This window comes from Ictidomys tridecemlineatus, chromosome 5 (genome assembly GCF_052094955.1).
Source record: "Ictidomys tridecemlineatus isolate mIctTri1 chromosome 5, mIctTri1.hap1, whole genome shotgun sequence".
Classification (NCBI taxonomy): domain Eukaryota; kingdom Metazoa; phylum Chordata; class Mammalia; order Rodentia; family Sciuridae; genus Ictidomys; species Ictidomys tridecemlineatus.
The window spans coordinates 64,802,243-64,818,876 of record NC_135481.1 but is presented as its reverse complement, the minus strand read 5'-3'; the positions used below and the strand labels follow the sequence as shown (position 1 = coordinate 64,818,876).

The following is a 16,634-nucleotide window of genomic DNA, read 5'->3' as shown; positions in this document are numbered from 1 at the left end:
CTCCAAATAATTCACTTGGTAAATATTTTTAGTACATTGTAAACTTGTTATTGGGTTCAATAAAACTTAATTATGCCATGAGTTAAGGAAGCAGCAGTAGCAAGTTAACAATTCTGAGATTACTTAGCTGAGTAGCTCTTGGTATTAAAAGTGACATCCAGCTGGGTATAGACCTGTAATCCCAGTGGCTCTGGAGGCTGAGACAGGAGGATCGTGAGTTCACAGCCAGCCTCAGCAATTTAGTGAGGCAGAAAGCAACTCCATGAGACCTGTATCTAAATAAAATACAAAATAGTTCTGGGAATGTGGCTCAGTGGTTGTGTGCCCCTGAGTTCAATCCCCAGTATCCCCCCCACCCCCCAAAAATAAGGCAGTCCAAGAACCAGCAGTCTAGTTTCACCTGGGAATGCAGAATCTCATTCAGACCTGTGAATCACAATTACATTATAACTTTCCTGGTTGGGTCTCTGTAATTTAAGAACTACTGTTGTAGGCAAGTATTTTTCAAAAATTTAAAATTATGTCCTATAATAGGAACTACATATACTCTATATTCATCAAATTGGAATAAGCATATATATTTGAAATAAAAGTTTAAGAAAACTACTTTTCTGTATGTGATAAAATCCAGTATTTTATGTTTTCTTCTGATTTCGTTTTTTGAAAATTAAATACTCTCTTGACCCAATGGATTGATTTTACAACCTTCTGTACTGGGTCTGCAGACTCATATTTGAAACTTCAATACTTCAGTAAATGGAAACTCATCAATAAAATCTGTAGCTGCATGGGATGTGTCTTAAATAGGATAAGTAGTCTAGGAGTGGAGACCAGTTGAAAGACTATTGGAGGTAGTTTAGATTAGGATTCGCTCAACTTCAAAATCACCCGGAGGTTGAGAGCTGTTTTCTGTATTAGTATGTATGGTGATAAAGAAAGTGACTTCTGAAGATATAAGTTTCTAAGCAACTAGAAACTATAAAATATTTAGGAGAGATAAATATTAGAAAGCAAATTCAGATTTGTAGTAGAAATTATGTTGTCAAGGGAGAAAATCATAGTCATGACTTGTTTTATGAGGTTAGTTTATCTTGGGTGAAGGATGAAAAATATTTTTTTAAAAAAGAAATTTCCTTTGCATTTCTAGAATTTCTCTTGTTTTAAAAGGGTTTTATTTTTGGTGCTGGGAATTGAACCGCTTTACCACTGAGCTCTATCATCAGCCTTTTTTTATTTTTATTTTTGAGACAGGATCTCACTAAGTTCAGGACCTTGCTAAGTTGCTGAGGCTAGCCTTGAACTTGTGATCCTCCTGCCTCAACATCTTGAGTCTGGAATTACAGGTGTGCGTCACCACACCCAGCAAAAGGGTTTTATTTTTAAAATAGTAGTTAGAACAATTCTTTTATATTAGAATACATTTAGGCTTTACTAAGAGGCTGAGAGGCCTAATTGGCTTTTGCCCTTTATAGTACCTTCTTTTGCCTAATATCATCAATGTCTTTCTTCCTTGTTAGCAGGAGGAGGTTCAAATGAGGGCCAAGATTGTTCACTGAATCATTGGCAGATAGAGCTATTATTAGACTCCAGACCTTTCAACTCTGTGATACTGAGATTGTTGTCAGTCAGTCTTCCTGCAGGGCATACTTGTAGCCAAACTTCAGGAAAACATGATATTTCTTATGTTCAAGTGTTGTACAAACTGCTCTTCAGGTGTTATAAGGCTTATAATGATGAGTTGAGATACAACTACTTCAAGTTACTCAAAGTAGAATGTAAAATGACATGAGGCAGAGTTCAGTTTGAGCTTAAGAGAATTATATATTACGGAGATCCAAAGAAGTAAACCAGTCACATCTAGTAGTGAAATTATGAAGACTTTGTCCATGAAGTGGCGTTTAGCTAAGTTGCGTTTTTAAAATTTTAAATCTACTTTAGCATATACAAATGAATAAAAATACTAATATTTAAAGACCTATGTTTTATGCATGTGTAAAGTTAACATTAAATACAGACAAAACTATAAAATCTAATTTACATCATTAATGAGATAGTGAAATGTTGCTGAAATGAGATCCTTGCTTACAGTGTAAATTTGTGCAGATCAGAGTTTTAAAGTGAAGGTTTGGGGGCCAGGATGGTTGAGTTGGAATCTTTGCTTTGTTACATTATATGTGCTCATAGATGAGCTGATAGTTTCTCTGAGTTTTTGCTTTATCACTTAAAACATGGAAGTTCCTAATGTAAAGGAACCATTGTGAAGATTAAATGAGTTAATGTAGGTAGAATGACTAGGAAGCCCCAAACATAATGATAAATGTTAAATAATTTTTCCTGGAATCATTACTGAACATTATGGCAAAGATTATTTTAAGCTCAGTATTCCTACCATGAATGTCATGGAGTGATCCAATTATTCCACTTGAATTCATATTATTGTGAAACTTTGCTGTTGAGACTAATTTGGAGCTGTGACATCATTTGACATTTGCTGACAGGACTGCATTATTAACTTATTTGTATGCTCTAATAGAAAATACCTATTTTTTTTACAATGAGAAATATAGTTAATATATGGGCTAGATTACATAAGTGGGCATTCTCACTACAAAAAGTCAGTAATCTCACACCTGTTCTCTCCCCTGGGAGTTAACTAGAAAACTGAGTCATTGAGAATTCATTGTAAAGTTTCTCCCATGTGGCCTATCTCCCCCACTCCCAAAAAAGGCATAATCAGAAGTTGTCTTGATAATGTGAAATCAAGGTCCGTCAACTAGAAGAAAACCCTGTATGTTTAGTCTATATTATAGGTAGCAGGACTGATCCTTTTTTTTTTTTTTGGTATGTATTTCTGTTTTTTGGCTAATATGAACTGTTTGCACAGTATCATAAACCAAACACAACCCTGCCAATATCTACATATGCATGTCCAATATCCACATATGGCTCAATATTTAACAAAATCTCTATAAATAACTCATTCATGAGGAAAAAGGTAATTTAAATGAACTTAAAATCTATATAAAACACTGAAGAACTTGGTAGTGATGTGGGGAGTAGGAGAGAAACAGAAGGTTTGATGCTCTCAGTGTGGCAGGGCAGTGTGTTGGAGAGAGTAGTGCTGTAGTATTTGACACCCTTACCCTTGGATTTGAGAACCTTGGAGGAAAAAGTTCCTTTCACAGACTACCTTTGGTCAAAATCCAAGTCACCAAAACTCCTACTCTTTGCCAGCAAACACTGCAGGACTGATCCTTTTAAAGATCAATCTTGAAAGATAAGTAGAATTTTGGAAAAGGAAATAGCATTTAGGTGATGACTATAGCTTCAGCATAAATATGAATGTTTGTTTATGTTTTAGGTCCTAGGGGTCAGTAAGCTACGCATATCTTGGGCATAGGATATATAAAGGAAGAGAGAGATTAAACTGAGAAAGTGGGTTAGAGCCTTTTCCTGGAGGACTTTGCATACCAGTTTGAGAAATCAAGTATGCACTCTCCTTGCTCCCCAGTTTTGTTTTTGTGTCTTAAACAGCAAAATGGTATTAACATTTTAGTGTGAAGGGATGGTCGTAGCAATGAGAAGGAAGTCAGGAAATTTCTGGTTTTGTGGGAAGTTACCAAGAGGCTTTGGATATGTTGAATTTGAGGTCTAGTAGAGCATTGAGGTCAAGTATAAGCATTCAGCAGGAAATTGGCAAATCCCAAAGTAAAAGCAGAATAAAAATTGAGAGTTATCTTATAGGTTATGGTTGGAATTGTGAAAGATCATCATGAGAGAGAAGGGTTGAAGGACTCACAGTGAAGAATGCTAATTTACTTTAAGAAGAAGGAAAGGGAGAGGAATCAGAAAAAGAATAATTTAAGGACTAAGAGAGCTAAGTATACATAAGCCAAGATAGGAGAAGATTACAAAAGGAAGGAGTTGGTGTGAAGATTGAGAAAGAGTTGACAATTGGAAATCACTGCTGACCTTCAAGAGAACATGTTCCTCCCGACTTATATATTATTAAATTATAAAGGAATAAAGAGTGAATGGATTCTGAGGGAGTGGAGGCAGTGCTTGCAAACAGGTCTTTAAACAGTTTGGCAATGAAAGACGAGGCCAGGCATGGTAACACATGCCTGAAATTCCAGAGTCTTGGGAGGCAGAGAAAAGATGATTGCAATGTAAGGCCAGCCTCAGCAACTTGGCAAGATCTTGTCTCAAAATTTAAAAAAAAAAAAATTTAAAGAACTGAGGATGTAGCTCAATTATAAAGAATTCCTGGGTTTAATTGTCACTATCACCAAAAAAAATAAAAATAAAAAAATAATTGTATTCTTTATAGAGGAGAAATAAAGCAATTGAGAGGAGAAAATAAATAATAGAATATGAACAAGTACTTCACTAGATGGTTTATCCTTATAAAGGAAATAGATCTAATTCAGAAATTAGGGGAAAGGAGCAGTGAGAGGATATCAAGAAACTGAAGAGGATGATAAGAAAAGGGTGAGAATGTGAGAAATCCTCACTATTCTCAAAAAAGATGAGATAGGAATCTGCTGAGAGGAGAGAAGATTTGAAGGGGTTTTGATGGTGGAAAAGGTGCGGAAGAGATACTGCTGTATATTTCTTCGTGGGTTTGTTTGATGAGTAGAGTGTTTTAAGGATAAGCCAGACTCAGCTAATGTGTATCTGTCGTAGAGTTACTATCTTTCTCTATGAATATTCAACTCAGTGATGACAAGGAAAGTAGATGTAGTACGTTGCCCAGGACTGGGAAGATGTCAGAAGATCTTGGGGACAACAAATTCCAATAATTCATTAAGTGCTTGGTTGAAGGTACAAATGCAATTGTGAAGATGGGTAAAAGTACCAGTAAAATGCGTAAAAAAGTTTAGATTCTGAAGTTAAAGAGGAGATCCACTAGAGGATTACGAAGTATAAAAAGAGTAGAAATTGACAGGTTTTTAATAGTTTTAAGTTTTTAATAGTTTTAATAGTTTTAAGTTGAAGCATATCTAATGTTAAGTCTTAAGTGTGTGTCAGTCAGTTAGTAACAAAAGAGAAGTGGAGTTGGAAACTATAAAGAGAATAGACAGCCTGAAGGGCAAAAGTATTGGTAAATTTACCAAGGGCATTAGCAGGAAATAGAATGCTATGAATCTTTTGGCCAAGGAAGATTGTGATAAGGGAGATGAGAGAATTGAAAAAGTCAATAGCTTGAGCTTCAATCAAGCCAAGGATGGTTGGTGAGCTAGGGTGGTAGAAGAGTAGCATATGTGGACCATAGAATGCAAGGATATTCTGATTCTCCTTCCATTATTTAAAAACTAGCCCTAGCTCCTGTACTCACTAGTCTTACACAGCTTCAATTGTTGCATCAATGAAAGCAATATAAAAATGCTGTTTTCTTCACACGATGAGAGAATTAAGATAACATATACAAAGCATAGATAAATATGTAAATATTCTTACTGCTATTGTTGTTGATAACACTGATGTGTACAAAAGATCTGTAATCTTGTACAAAAGATCTGTAATCTTGTACAAAAGATCTGTAATCTTGTACACATTTTACTGTGCTGTGTCACTGGGTACATACAGCATAGGATAGATATCACTTGTGGCCAGTGTCACTCCTAACCATAAACAGTATCAATTCCAGTATTCCTCACATCATTTACCTTTAACTGCCAAGAGTAGCCTATGTATAAATGCCTTTTTTAAGGTTTGTATCATCACAGAAATATGGTGTTTAGTAAATTTGAGGATAGGAATGTCTATGGAATTCAGGAAAATTAGTCACAATAAAGTAAGCCCAAGAGAATGTGCCAGTATAGATTTATATCAGAATAAATTGTGGGCTGGGCGTGGTGGTGCACACCTGTAATCCCAGTGGCTTGGGAGGCTGAAAGTGAGACACTAAGCAACTCAGTGAGACCATGTCTCCAAATAAAATACAAAGTAGGGCTGGGGATTTGGCTCAGTGATCAAGTGTCCCTGAGTTCAATCCCTGGTATCTATCAATCAATCAATCAATTAATTGTGGGAGAGTTTCATAGAATTACATTTTCAGATTTAAAATTGATAATGCTAAGGATTAAGAATATCAAGAATAGGGTTATAACCTCGAAGATTGTTTAGTTATAGGCTAATTCTCTAGGAAGACATACAAATATAGTAAAAGAATCCCAAGTGTCAAAACAGGAAGGCATAGAAGCTGGGAAAAAGGAGAACCCATTTTATTTTTATGTAGGTTCTCTTCCTATGGCCCACAGAACCTTAGCTGTAGGAAAACAACTTTGAAAATGGGGGGGAAAATGACTCTAAGTAGTTTTTCCTTTATTCCTAGCCCTTTGAACTTGCCCTGAAAGAGTTGGGGTTTTTTTGTTTTTGTTTTTATAGCTTTGGCCATATGAAAGTAGATTGTTGACTTATGAGAGTTAGCTGTCTGCTTCTCTTACTATTCTCCCTCACTGTTTTTGACAGGTAAATGGTAAAGACCTAAAGAACCTGCTGCACCAGGATGCGGTAGACCTCTTTCGTAATGCAGGCTATGCTGTTTCATTGAGAGTGCAACACAGGGTAGGTGTCACTTGTAGCCATTGGGTTTTTGCACCATCCTTGTGAGTAAACCTATGGGTGGGTTTGTGTTTTGTTTTGTTTTCTGTCACTACTTTGAAGAGCTTGTTTGGCACAGGCAGGAGTTCTCTGGTTCTTCTGTTTGTCATCAAAAGAAATTCTGAACAGTTTGCTTGTAACCCAGATCCTACCTTCAAGGTAATGTTCTTTAAAGATAAAGCTTAATAGTCAAGTTTAAATAATTGGGGGGAAAAGAAACATATACCTGCCCTGGAAAAATCTTGTTTATAAAACTCTGGACTACAAAGATGGGGTGTTTCCTGGATCCCTTTTTTACTTTCCCTATCACTGCCATGAACCCTTCTCAACCAACTTGATGACTCTTGACAAAAGCTATCATGCTCAAAGGGGAGTTCTAGGAAAAAGGAAATGGAATTCAAAATTGGGTTAAGACAATATCTGTCCCTCCATCACTTTTTATTTCCTAGTGATTATAATTTGGATGATGAAAATGAAGGGTATTTTTTAGACAGTTCTTCCCACAGCACCAAGAATTTCTAAGTGTATTCACAGTACAGGTTCACTGTGCCTTTTATTCCTTCTTAAATTGGTATATTCTTTGCTTTACCTAGTGACTGAGTAAAGAGAGGCTATAGAAGTTTGAGAGAAACTAGTAAAAAAAAAATGGAGAAGGAAAAACACAAAAGCTGAGCTAGTAGCTAGTATCACAAACAGAATGTGAGTATGATGGATTAGAAAGCAGATTGATAAGCCTGGTGTAGTGGCACAGGCCTATAATCCCAGGAGGCTGAAGCAGGAGAATCGCAAGTTCAAAGCCAGTCTCAGCAACTTTAGTGAGACCCTAAGCAACTCAGTGAGACCTTGTCTCTAAATAAAATACAAAAAAGGGCTGTGGATGTGTCTCAGTAGTTAAGTGCCCCTGGGTTCAATCCTTCAATCCTCAGTACCCACCCCAACAAAAAAAGAAAAAGTTGATAAGAGACAATATTGGTCAACCACTGCTTGTGCCTTGACTCTTCTGTATTTCTAAAGTATGGGAGAGTTTATGTAGTAGGTAAAGGCAATTAAATATAGGCATATACTTAAGATATAATTAGGATTCTTTTCAAAGGTGTGTGGGAAGTGGTTTGCAATGTTCACTTTAGGGACATTTATAAATAACTCCTAATACAACAGATCCTGCTGTTCAAGGGAATTGGCCCAATCCTAAAATACATGTTTTCCTATTGAATATACCCTCTCAGAACATCAAGAAAGAAATGAAATGTATAGAAGTGGGATAGAGGGTATAAAAGGTAGTTTGTGTGGTCTTATCTTTCAGATGGAAGGGTTGAAGTTTCATAGGTTATCACAAGGAGGTAAAATCTAACTGAAACAAGATAGCACCATAATTACTGCAAGTTAATTATTAAAAGTTGATATTTGGAAGGGCCACCCTGAAAAAAATGCAATAAAGAAAGATAATCCAATCTCAAAAGGAATATTTAGGCACTGAGAAATTATAATAACTAGTATATAATTTATTATTACTCACTTACCTCTCATTCTTTAACCTCTCTTCCATATAGGTTTCACCTTAGTGTTATAAATTAGGGCGTGAAGGACAAGACCTCATCTTAGGAGGAAGGGGGTACCTCCCAGGAACTGAAAAACATTTCCAAGTGATGGCATTGCACCTTTGTTTACATTTCCTTGATCTGCTCTTACTACATTCTGATGACTAATAATCATATAAGCAAAATTCCAAGGAAGATATCTCCTTCTCTCTTCTCCTTCTTAGTAATATCCAGGTTCCTCACAGGATAAATAGGTTTCATCTCATAACTCCATTTTCCTGATATGAAACACATGCAGTGAGATGGAGGCAGTACAGAAACTGAGTACATCTGACTTGCCCTTGGGGAACCCTCAGGCCTATTTTTTCCTAAAACATCTATGTCTACGGTGCATAAGCTCAGGACAATAGGAAATGCTTGAGTTTACCACTTTGGGTGCTCTACACGCTACAACCCTGGGTGATGTGTCAACATGACATTTCAATTGTGGTAAACACTGTAGTCACTAGAGTTAACATTTTTCTTTCCCTTCCAGTTACAGGAGCAGAATGGACCTATAGGACATCGAGGTGAAGGGGAGCCAAGTGGTGTTCCCATAGCTATGGTGCTGCTGCCAGTGTTTGCCCTCACCATGGTTGCAGCCTGGGCCTTCATGAGATACCGGCAACACCTTTGAAAGTCTTGCTGTCTTCTAGTGCTCCCAGTGAACTTACATTTCTTTTCTCCTCCTTCCCTGCTGTTGTCCTGTATCTTTCCCTCTCTGCATAGCCAACACATGATTTAAAGTGACTGATTCCCACCCAGAACCTTGCTATTCAGAAGCTCCAAGTCTTCATATTCTAATGGGAGAGTAAAGGTATTGTTTGAAGGAAAGCTGAAGAAAAGACTTGCTTAGAACAAATGAGGAGTTATATATTTTACTAGGACTGCTAATAGAAATTCAGCTACCACCCAAAGATGGAATGGTGTAGTCTTCCTGTCATCATGGGTCACACCATTTTATTAGCTGCTGTGTCTTGAAGGCCAGCTGTATGACATAAGAGGAAGAGAGGATTTTTCTTTTTTAATGATCTTCCTTGGGAAGTACTTGTGGCCTTTATTTAATTTCTAAATACATTTTTGGTGCCTATATTGGACACAGGAGACTAAGAAGAGCTTTTTACTTTTTTAAAAAAGCGAATACATATATATAATACAGATACATATGCATATATGACAGTATAATATTGATACCTTATGGAAAATTAAAGAGGTGAGAAAACTGCTCTGTGGTTTCTAGATTTCTGTATATAAGGGCTAATCTTAATTGAAGAACTTTTAAACAGCTGTTTGCAGAACATATGTAATGGGAAACAGGAAGATGAACTTTCAAAGGGCATGCCTAATCAAAGTCATTTAAAAAATAATAACTAAAGCAACTAATTAAAAATCAGAACAATATTTCTTTTCATACTAGCTATGATAAAGTAGAGGTAAATTTGGTATAAGACAGCTGAGCTCAGGTCAATCAGTTCAAAAAACTTTGAGGTATAAAGATAAATCTTACCAATTTGTGGCTATACTAATGGCTTTTTTTGATACCTCACAGTACTGTTAAAGGATCAGTGGGGATGATTGTGGTCAAAGATATGGCAGTGGGACCAAACCGACCCATCAAGACAACTTCTGAAAGGACAAAAGATAGTGCCTTCGAGGAGGCATCTGAACCCTCTCAGGCAATCTACCAATCTTTTTGGTTTCTAGTAACAGGAAAAAAACCTGAGAAAAGAACTGCCTCCTGGACAGGATAGGCATGAAATCAGCTCTGTTTCTGATTTTAGGGAATATGAGAAGGCCTGAATTACTAGCTTTTTGAAAGGCTCCAAACAATGAGTGTGGCTTTTAATACATTAAAATAAGCCATTTTTCAGAGACTGGGAGGAAATGAGTTTTGTTTGTTTTAGGCTTAGGGATATTTGATGGCTGTTTCCTGGGGAAAGCCTGGAAAGAAAATATGGATGAATGGATGCTAGGGAATACGGGGGATGTTGGTGACGTGGGACCCATCTTATTTAAGTGTTGGTTTTAAAGCACTGAGAATAACTGAACTAAAGCTTAGCCTTACAAAGTCATTTCCATTCTCCAAATATACCAGCCAGACTGGAGGCTTTATATCATTGTGACTTAAGATGATGAGGAATTTTCCTCAGGTAATAAAATGTATCCAGTTTTTAGTATGGACAAATTAACAGTTATTTAATAAATACTGGTTGGACATCAGCTTTGTTGAGATGCTTTTACAAAGAAGTGAAATATTAACTTTCATCCTAAAGGGTTTTTTGGTTCCAGTTGGGAAGAGAAAGCTTTAAATGGAATTAGACACATAAACAGGGGAGTGTAAGTTGGTGTCAAGTTTATATTGCAGGAAGCAAAAGAAAAAAGTTAGAATTGAAGCACTTGAGGAAAGGGCACAAGTTAAGGACTCTTAAATAAGAGTTCACAGTCTAGTTAAGAAAATTCATAAATAGATGAAAAGTTTATTTTCAGATTAAGTAATAATTGAAAATAGTAATGAAAAGAAATAGGACCATGGAGAACATGAAGCAGCAATGAAGATCTACAGGTGGTCATCAGTTTTATTTTCTAGAGAGTTCAGAAAAGGAAATCTGTCTTTTAATGGCATCGGACTAGAATGGAAAGGGAAGGCCTTTTAAAATAAAAAGTTCCAGTAAGACCTTGCCTCTGGGTCAATAATTGACATAGGGAGAAACATGCTTTAAACAATCCTAACTTATGCCTTCCAACCTGAACTATTCAGTACTTTTTGAGACTCATTGTAGGTTCCATAGAGAAAAACCAAACAGTATCCAGTTATTATTTTAACCAGTCCACCATGAAGGCCCAACTTCTAGTGCTTTCCCTAGATCTGATGGCAAGGCATGTGCAACTACTTCTATAGTGGCCTGTTTAACCTCCCAGGATTCACCTCAGGGTTTAGACATTAATTCATGAAAGACCTTGGGACATACAAACTGAAGCAAATGGAAAGCAGAAAAGAGATTTGCTTTTTTACTTGTTAGTATATGTAAATAAAAAGCCACCTATCCCATCATCGGTAGTTTTGCTTTGTGGTAATAGGGATTCTTATGCACTTATATTACAGGTTTTCTTGGAAATTAAATAGCATTTAAAGACCAAAATATTAAAGTTTGATGCAGGTATTGCTATTTATTATGTTGTTCTAATTCTATGGAAAACAAATTATTACCATGGATGAGGTATCAGAATCCATTATATGTTGTAAAAAAAATTCATATTCTTTATAGATTGAACCTAATATTCCTAATACTTAATACTGTTTTTAATATTCCTACCACCTAAATTATAATGAAAGCTTTGAAAAACGGGATGCAGGTATTTTTAATGCCTTGTACTTTAAAATATTTCTCATACTTGTCATGATTATACATGTAATTTTCGTTAGATGGGCTGCTTTTCCTGTGAAACATTAACTTCTGTGCAAACATCTTAGTGTAATCATTGGTCCATCTAGCTATGTATAATGGAAAAAGGAAGTTAATATTTGTTTTTGCATTCTGTGCCAGGAACTGTACCAGTGGTGCTCAAAGGGAAGTTTCTGGACAAAAGCATCACTACTGGGAAACATGTTAGAAAAGCAATTTTTAGGCTTCATTCTAGACCTACTGAGAGGCTCTGAGTGTGGCAACCAGCAATCTGTTTTAATAATCCCTCCAGGATACTGATTGGTACACTATTTATGTCTCACAGCTCTGAGATCTAAGTATTGCTATCAAGAGACTACAGATTAGAGAGTATTTTCCTAAGATTATGGAGGTGGTAATAACAGGATTTAAATTTAGGATTCAGGTACCAGCAATCTTAATAATCCCTCCAGGAGACCAATTCATGCTTAAGTTTGAGAGGTTACCACTCTGTGTTAGTAGTTTTCCTTTTTTCTTGGGTGAGAATCACCTAGAGAGCTAGTGAAAGTAATTATGACCAGGCTATACTTCAGAGCAACATACAGGGCTAGGACTCAGGCAGCAATAAAACAGGTTTATCAGGCAATTCCGGTTACAACCTAAGTTGACAATGTTCTTTGGCAATTGGATTTAGACACTGTTTAAACTACTAAATTACCTACAGGCTTTACTCTTGCCCCAAACCAATAACTTCCCTTGAGCCATTTCAGAACCTGATATAGATGTGGATTAAGTAGAACATTCTTTCACTCCTGATGTGTTAATGAGAAACTATTCCACCTCCAGCAAAATGTATGATTAGTGTTTCAGTTCATGCATCCATTAAGAACCAAATGAGGGATTCCATCTCTTGGGTCCCCTTTCTACTGTCCTTTAATAAAGCTTCTACTTTCCACTCTAAAAAGAAAAAAAAAAAGAAAGAAGAAGAACCAAATGAGAGAATATTGAAGCTAAAAAGGAACCAGAAGGATTATGGAATGAATTTGCCTTAGAAATAAGGAAATCAGTGTTTAGAGAGGTAAGCTAATTTAATTTGGTCAAACTTTTTTTTTAAGTCTGTTGCAGAGGTACCCTATAAAATATGTAATATATGTTGTAGATGGACACAATACCTCTATTTTATTTTTATGTGGTGCCAGGGATCAAACCCAGTGCCTTATGCATACAAGGCAAGTGCTCTACCACTGAGCCACAACCTTGCAGAGGACCCCTTTTTCTCTCATCTTTTCCTTTTGAATGTGTCCACTGATTGCATATATAAAAAGTCCTTTTTAATTTCAGTCCTCATCCATCTTCTCTCTTTTGAACTTTGAATGAAGACCAGAAGAACTGATAGCTGAAGGGTATTAACAAGCATCACTTGCATCCAAAAGGACAATCAGGATCAAAAGGAAGACATATTTTAAGGAATCTGTTCTGGTTGGAACCAGATTCTTAATTGCTGTATTCTCTTGTTTAGTGTTAGTATTTACAAAGCATGTGATCTACTTACCTGCTTCACTTGATAGCATAAAATTATTAAATTATTAAAAAGCATTATGGCTGCTAAGGAATTAAGTTATAGCAAACATTAATGCCTGTTCCTAAAAAATTTCCTTTTTTTTAATGTTCTCTATTTTCCCAGGAAAAATAGGGAAGGGAAGAGGGCTGAAGTAGATTTTCAAATGCAATGTAATTATTAACCAGCAAGGTCATTTACAAAATAACTTTGTAAATTTATTGACAAATCACAGGAAAATAGGTGATCCTTCTTCCTTGTTTGAAGATTCTCAAATGAAGACACAGAACTGAATCCCATTTTAATGCTGTATCTGCAGTGCTGCTTTGATTGTGAGTTTCTTATTACTGGATACTTGTGAATTTTACCTTCAAGCTATGATAGTTCTTAAGAAGTTATTTTCCTCATGAGCCTTGTTTTGTTTCCTTTCTTCTGTGATTGTCATGTTACATTGCATTTCTGGATGTACACAGCAGGTCGTTTTTCAAATCAAGTAAATGTCAATGTAAAACCGCAATATCTATTTCTCTATAGATTAAATGTGTTAATGAGGCTATCAGATTCTATGATAATCTCAAACTTTGTTATGTGATATCAGATATAGCAAATGAGATAATACTATGTCTAACTATGCCTATTAAGTGAGCTATGGCATTCAATAAAAACTTGAATTTGTCAATGAATCTTTACAATCCTTTTCATCACCTTATTTAGGAGACTGTTGATTAAATCTCCTTATTTTTCTGCCACCTTCTTAGGTTAACACTTCTGGCAGAACAATGGAAAGAGGACAGAAATCAGTGGTCAATTTGAGGCTTAACTTTAACATAGGAGATAAGGAATAGAACATTCATGTACTGCAAATAATAAAAATTGGCAAACAGACTAACAGTTATTGAGCTCTTACCAGCATTGCAGTTATTGTTCTAAGTCCTTCACATGTATTCATTTAAGTCTCATGACTCTATAAGATAATTGATATTTAATTGGCCAAAGCAAGTCATAGCCAAGCCTGGAGTCACTGTGGAAGGGGGACATCAACCCCACCTCTTGATGGAAGTAGAGCAGACTGTGGGCATTTATGATCCACCACATTAAGAAACTAGACTCAAGGAGCAAACTTTTTCTTTCTTTCTTTTCTTTCTTTCTTTCTTTCTTTCTTTCTTTCTTTCTTTCTTTCTTTCTTTCTTTCTTTCTCTCTCTCTCTCTCTCTCTCTCTCTCTCTCTCTCTCTCTCTCTCTCTCTCTCTCTCCCTCCCCCCTCCCCTCCCCTCCCCCTTTCCTTTCTTTCTTTCTTTCTTTCGCCACTGAGCCACATCCCTGGCCCTATTTTGTGTTTTATTTAGAGACAGGGTCTCACTGAGTTGTCTAGCGCTTGCCATTGCTGAGGTTGGCTTTGAACTTGCAATTCTCCTTTCTTAGCCTCCCTCCTGCCTCAGCCTCCTGAGCAGCTGGGATTACAGGTATGCACCATCACACCGGGCACAAACATTTTTTCTTTGAAGAGCCAGACCTTGGGTCTTTGTACTTGTGAAAGCAACCATGGACATATATTTAAGCAAAAAGGTGTAATTGTTCTTGTAAAACTTTATAGTCATGCATCACTTAACCAGCACACATTCTGTGCATAATTATCTAATTTTGTCATTGTTGCAAACTTATGTAATTATGCAAACCTAGAAAGTACAACTATTTCTCCTAGGCTACAAATTTACAGAGCATATTATATACATCATACTATAAGCAATTGTAACACATTGGTAAGCATTTGTATATCTAAACATGGAAAAGATAGAATAAAAATGCAAGGTGACAGGAATTTTTCAACTCCATTACCATTTTATTGTGCCATCATCCAATATGTATTGTGTTGTTGACTCAAATATCATGTAGTATGTTACTGTAGTTCCCCAAACAATAGTCTTTGTTAATTCATTGTTTGAGGATCAATGCCAAAACCTATTGCAGATTGAAACTGGCCTTAAGGAGTAAAAATGAGAGAAGTTTCCCCAATGTTGACTCCTTTGAGCCCCAATTTGAAAAGCATTGACATTTTCTAGAGTAACTCTTTAAAAATCTGTCCTCTAAGAAATAGGAACCAGGGAAAGTCCAACAATTTTCCCTATTGTAATTTTGGAAGAGGTGAATTGTGACCATTTTTAGACTTGACTGTGGGCTCTCATCATGGCCAAAACACTATTCAGGATTCAAGGATGCACACAATAAAAATAGCTATATTGACTGTATAAGTTATTTCTTTTAATGCTTAAAATATACCAATCAAATCAAAATTATTTCTCCCTATTTTAAAAATAGGGGAAAAAAGAATTTATAGAGAAAAGTTTCTGTTTCTAGTTAATAATTATGTTTTGAGAGTCAACATTTGAAACTAGCACCAGAACTTTCTGAACATGTGCTATGTGAAGAGCCGTGAAATTTCGTTGTGATTGCACAGACCACCATTTACTTCACTTTTCCATACTGCCATTTTCTCCATGTCTTAGATCAGTCTACTTTTTTGCCCCCACCCCCAATACCCCAAAATCCTATTTCTGGGGAGGTGGATTTGAGACCTACTCTCCTGTCTTCACATGGGGTCACCCTGTGAATAAAACTCTTGTTTTTTGAAAAACTTTTTTCAGTTATTGGTATATTGTATGAGAGCAAAATAGGTTCAGTAATATTATTTGATTTTTGAAGTGGTTACTTGAAGAAGTGATTACTTTGAGGTATCAAGTTCTAGTTTTTATTAGAATAATGTGCTTTTTGTTTGTTTTGCAGGCAACTGTGTACAATGATAGTTGGCCAATCTATTTTAAAGCTAGTGGTGGACAACAAATGATATTCAAACAATATAAAATGCACATATATAGACAGGCCATTTTTTTTTAATGGTTTCCTTTTCAAAAAGTTTGAGATTAAAGTATACTTGCTCTGGAGTCAAACATTTATATTTCTAAATTGTTTTCTGGAAATTAAAAAAAACTGCAATAAATAAAATCCTGTTTCACCCTTGATTTGTATCATGAAAGCACACATTTGCCTTCCCAAAAGAAAACCATCTTTAATATAGTTGACAATATTTAGACAGAAAAAGCTTTCAGATGAAATTTTAGGCCTATAACAACTGGAAGGCGAGTTCCTGCTTTGCCCCACCTGATGAAATCTACTATAATTTAGGTAGTAGTACACTTTGAGACACTACACTCTGAAATCCTTACAGAGTCATTAGTCTGTATACAGAAGAGATCTCTAGCACTTTTGTGCAAAATAGTTAACCTTTTATTCTCTCTAAAATGAAACAGAACAGGTTTTTGCTTGGTTTGGAAATCACTAACGGTATTCTTAACTATGTAGTATGTTATAAGAAGCTTTTACCATTTAATTTATTTTTAAAAATTATAAATTATGATTTAGCATTATCAGGAAGTCATGTAAGACCAAAGTGTATTAGGCATGGTTCCATTTATCCCTTAACTTATACCCCATAAAAAGTAATATGGCAATAGAG

General features: G+C 35.9%; 2 protein-coding genes across 5 annotated transcripts in view; both read left to right on the top strand.

Annotated features, from left to right (window-relative positions):
* Positions 1–13,807, top strand: part of Synj2bp (synaptojanin 2 binding protein) — a 32,266-nt gene extending 18,459 nt beyond the window's left edge. For 2 of the 4 annotated variants that reach the window (XM_005322849.4, XM_078050131.1), the window contains 2 exons: positions 6,475–6,570; positions 8,680–13,807. In XM_005322849.4, coding sequence (XP_005322906.1) covers positions 6,475–6,570; positions 8,680–8,820 — 237 coding nt within the window. In that variant the 3' untranslated portion in view covers positions 8,821–13,807. The remainder of the gene's footprint in view (positions 1–6,474; positions 6,571–8,679) is intronic. The other 2 variants (XR_013439002.1, XM_078050132.1) reach the window with 2 other exon arrangements.
* Cox16 (cytochrome c oxidase assembly factor COX16) overlaps positions 13,316–16,634 on the top strand; it is a 25,049-nt gene continuing 21,730 nt past the window's right edge. Inside the window, exon 1 of the mRNA XM_005322847.5 lies at positions 13,316–13,456. The gene's annotated coding sequence lies outside the window, so the exon portion shown is untranslated. The remainder of the gene's footprint in view (positions 13,457–16,634) is intronic.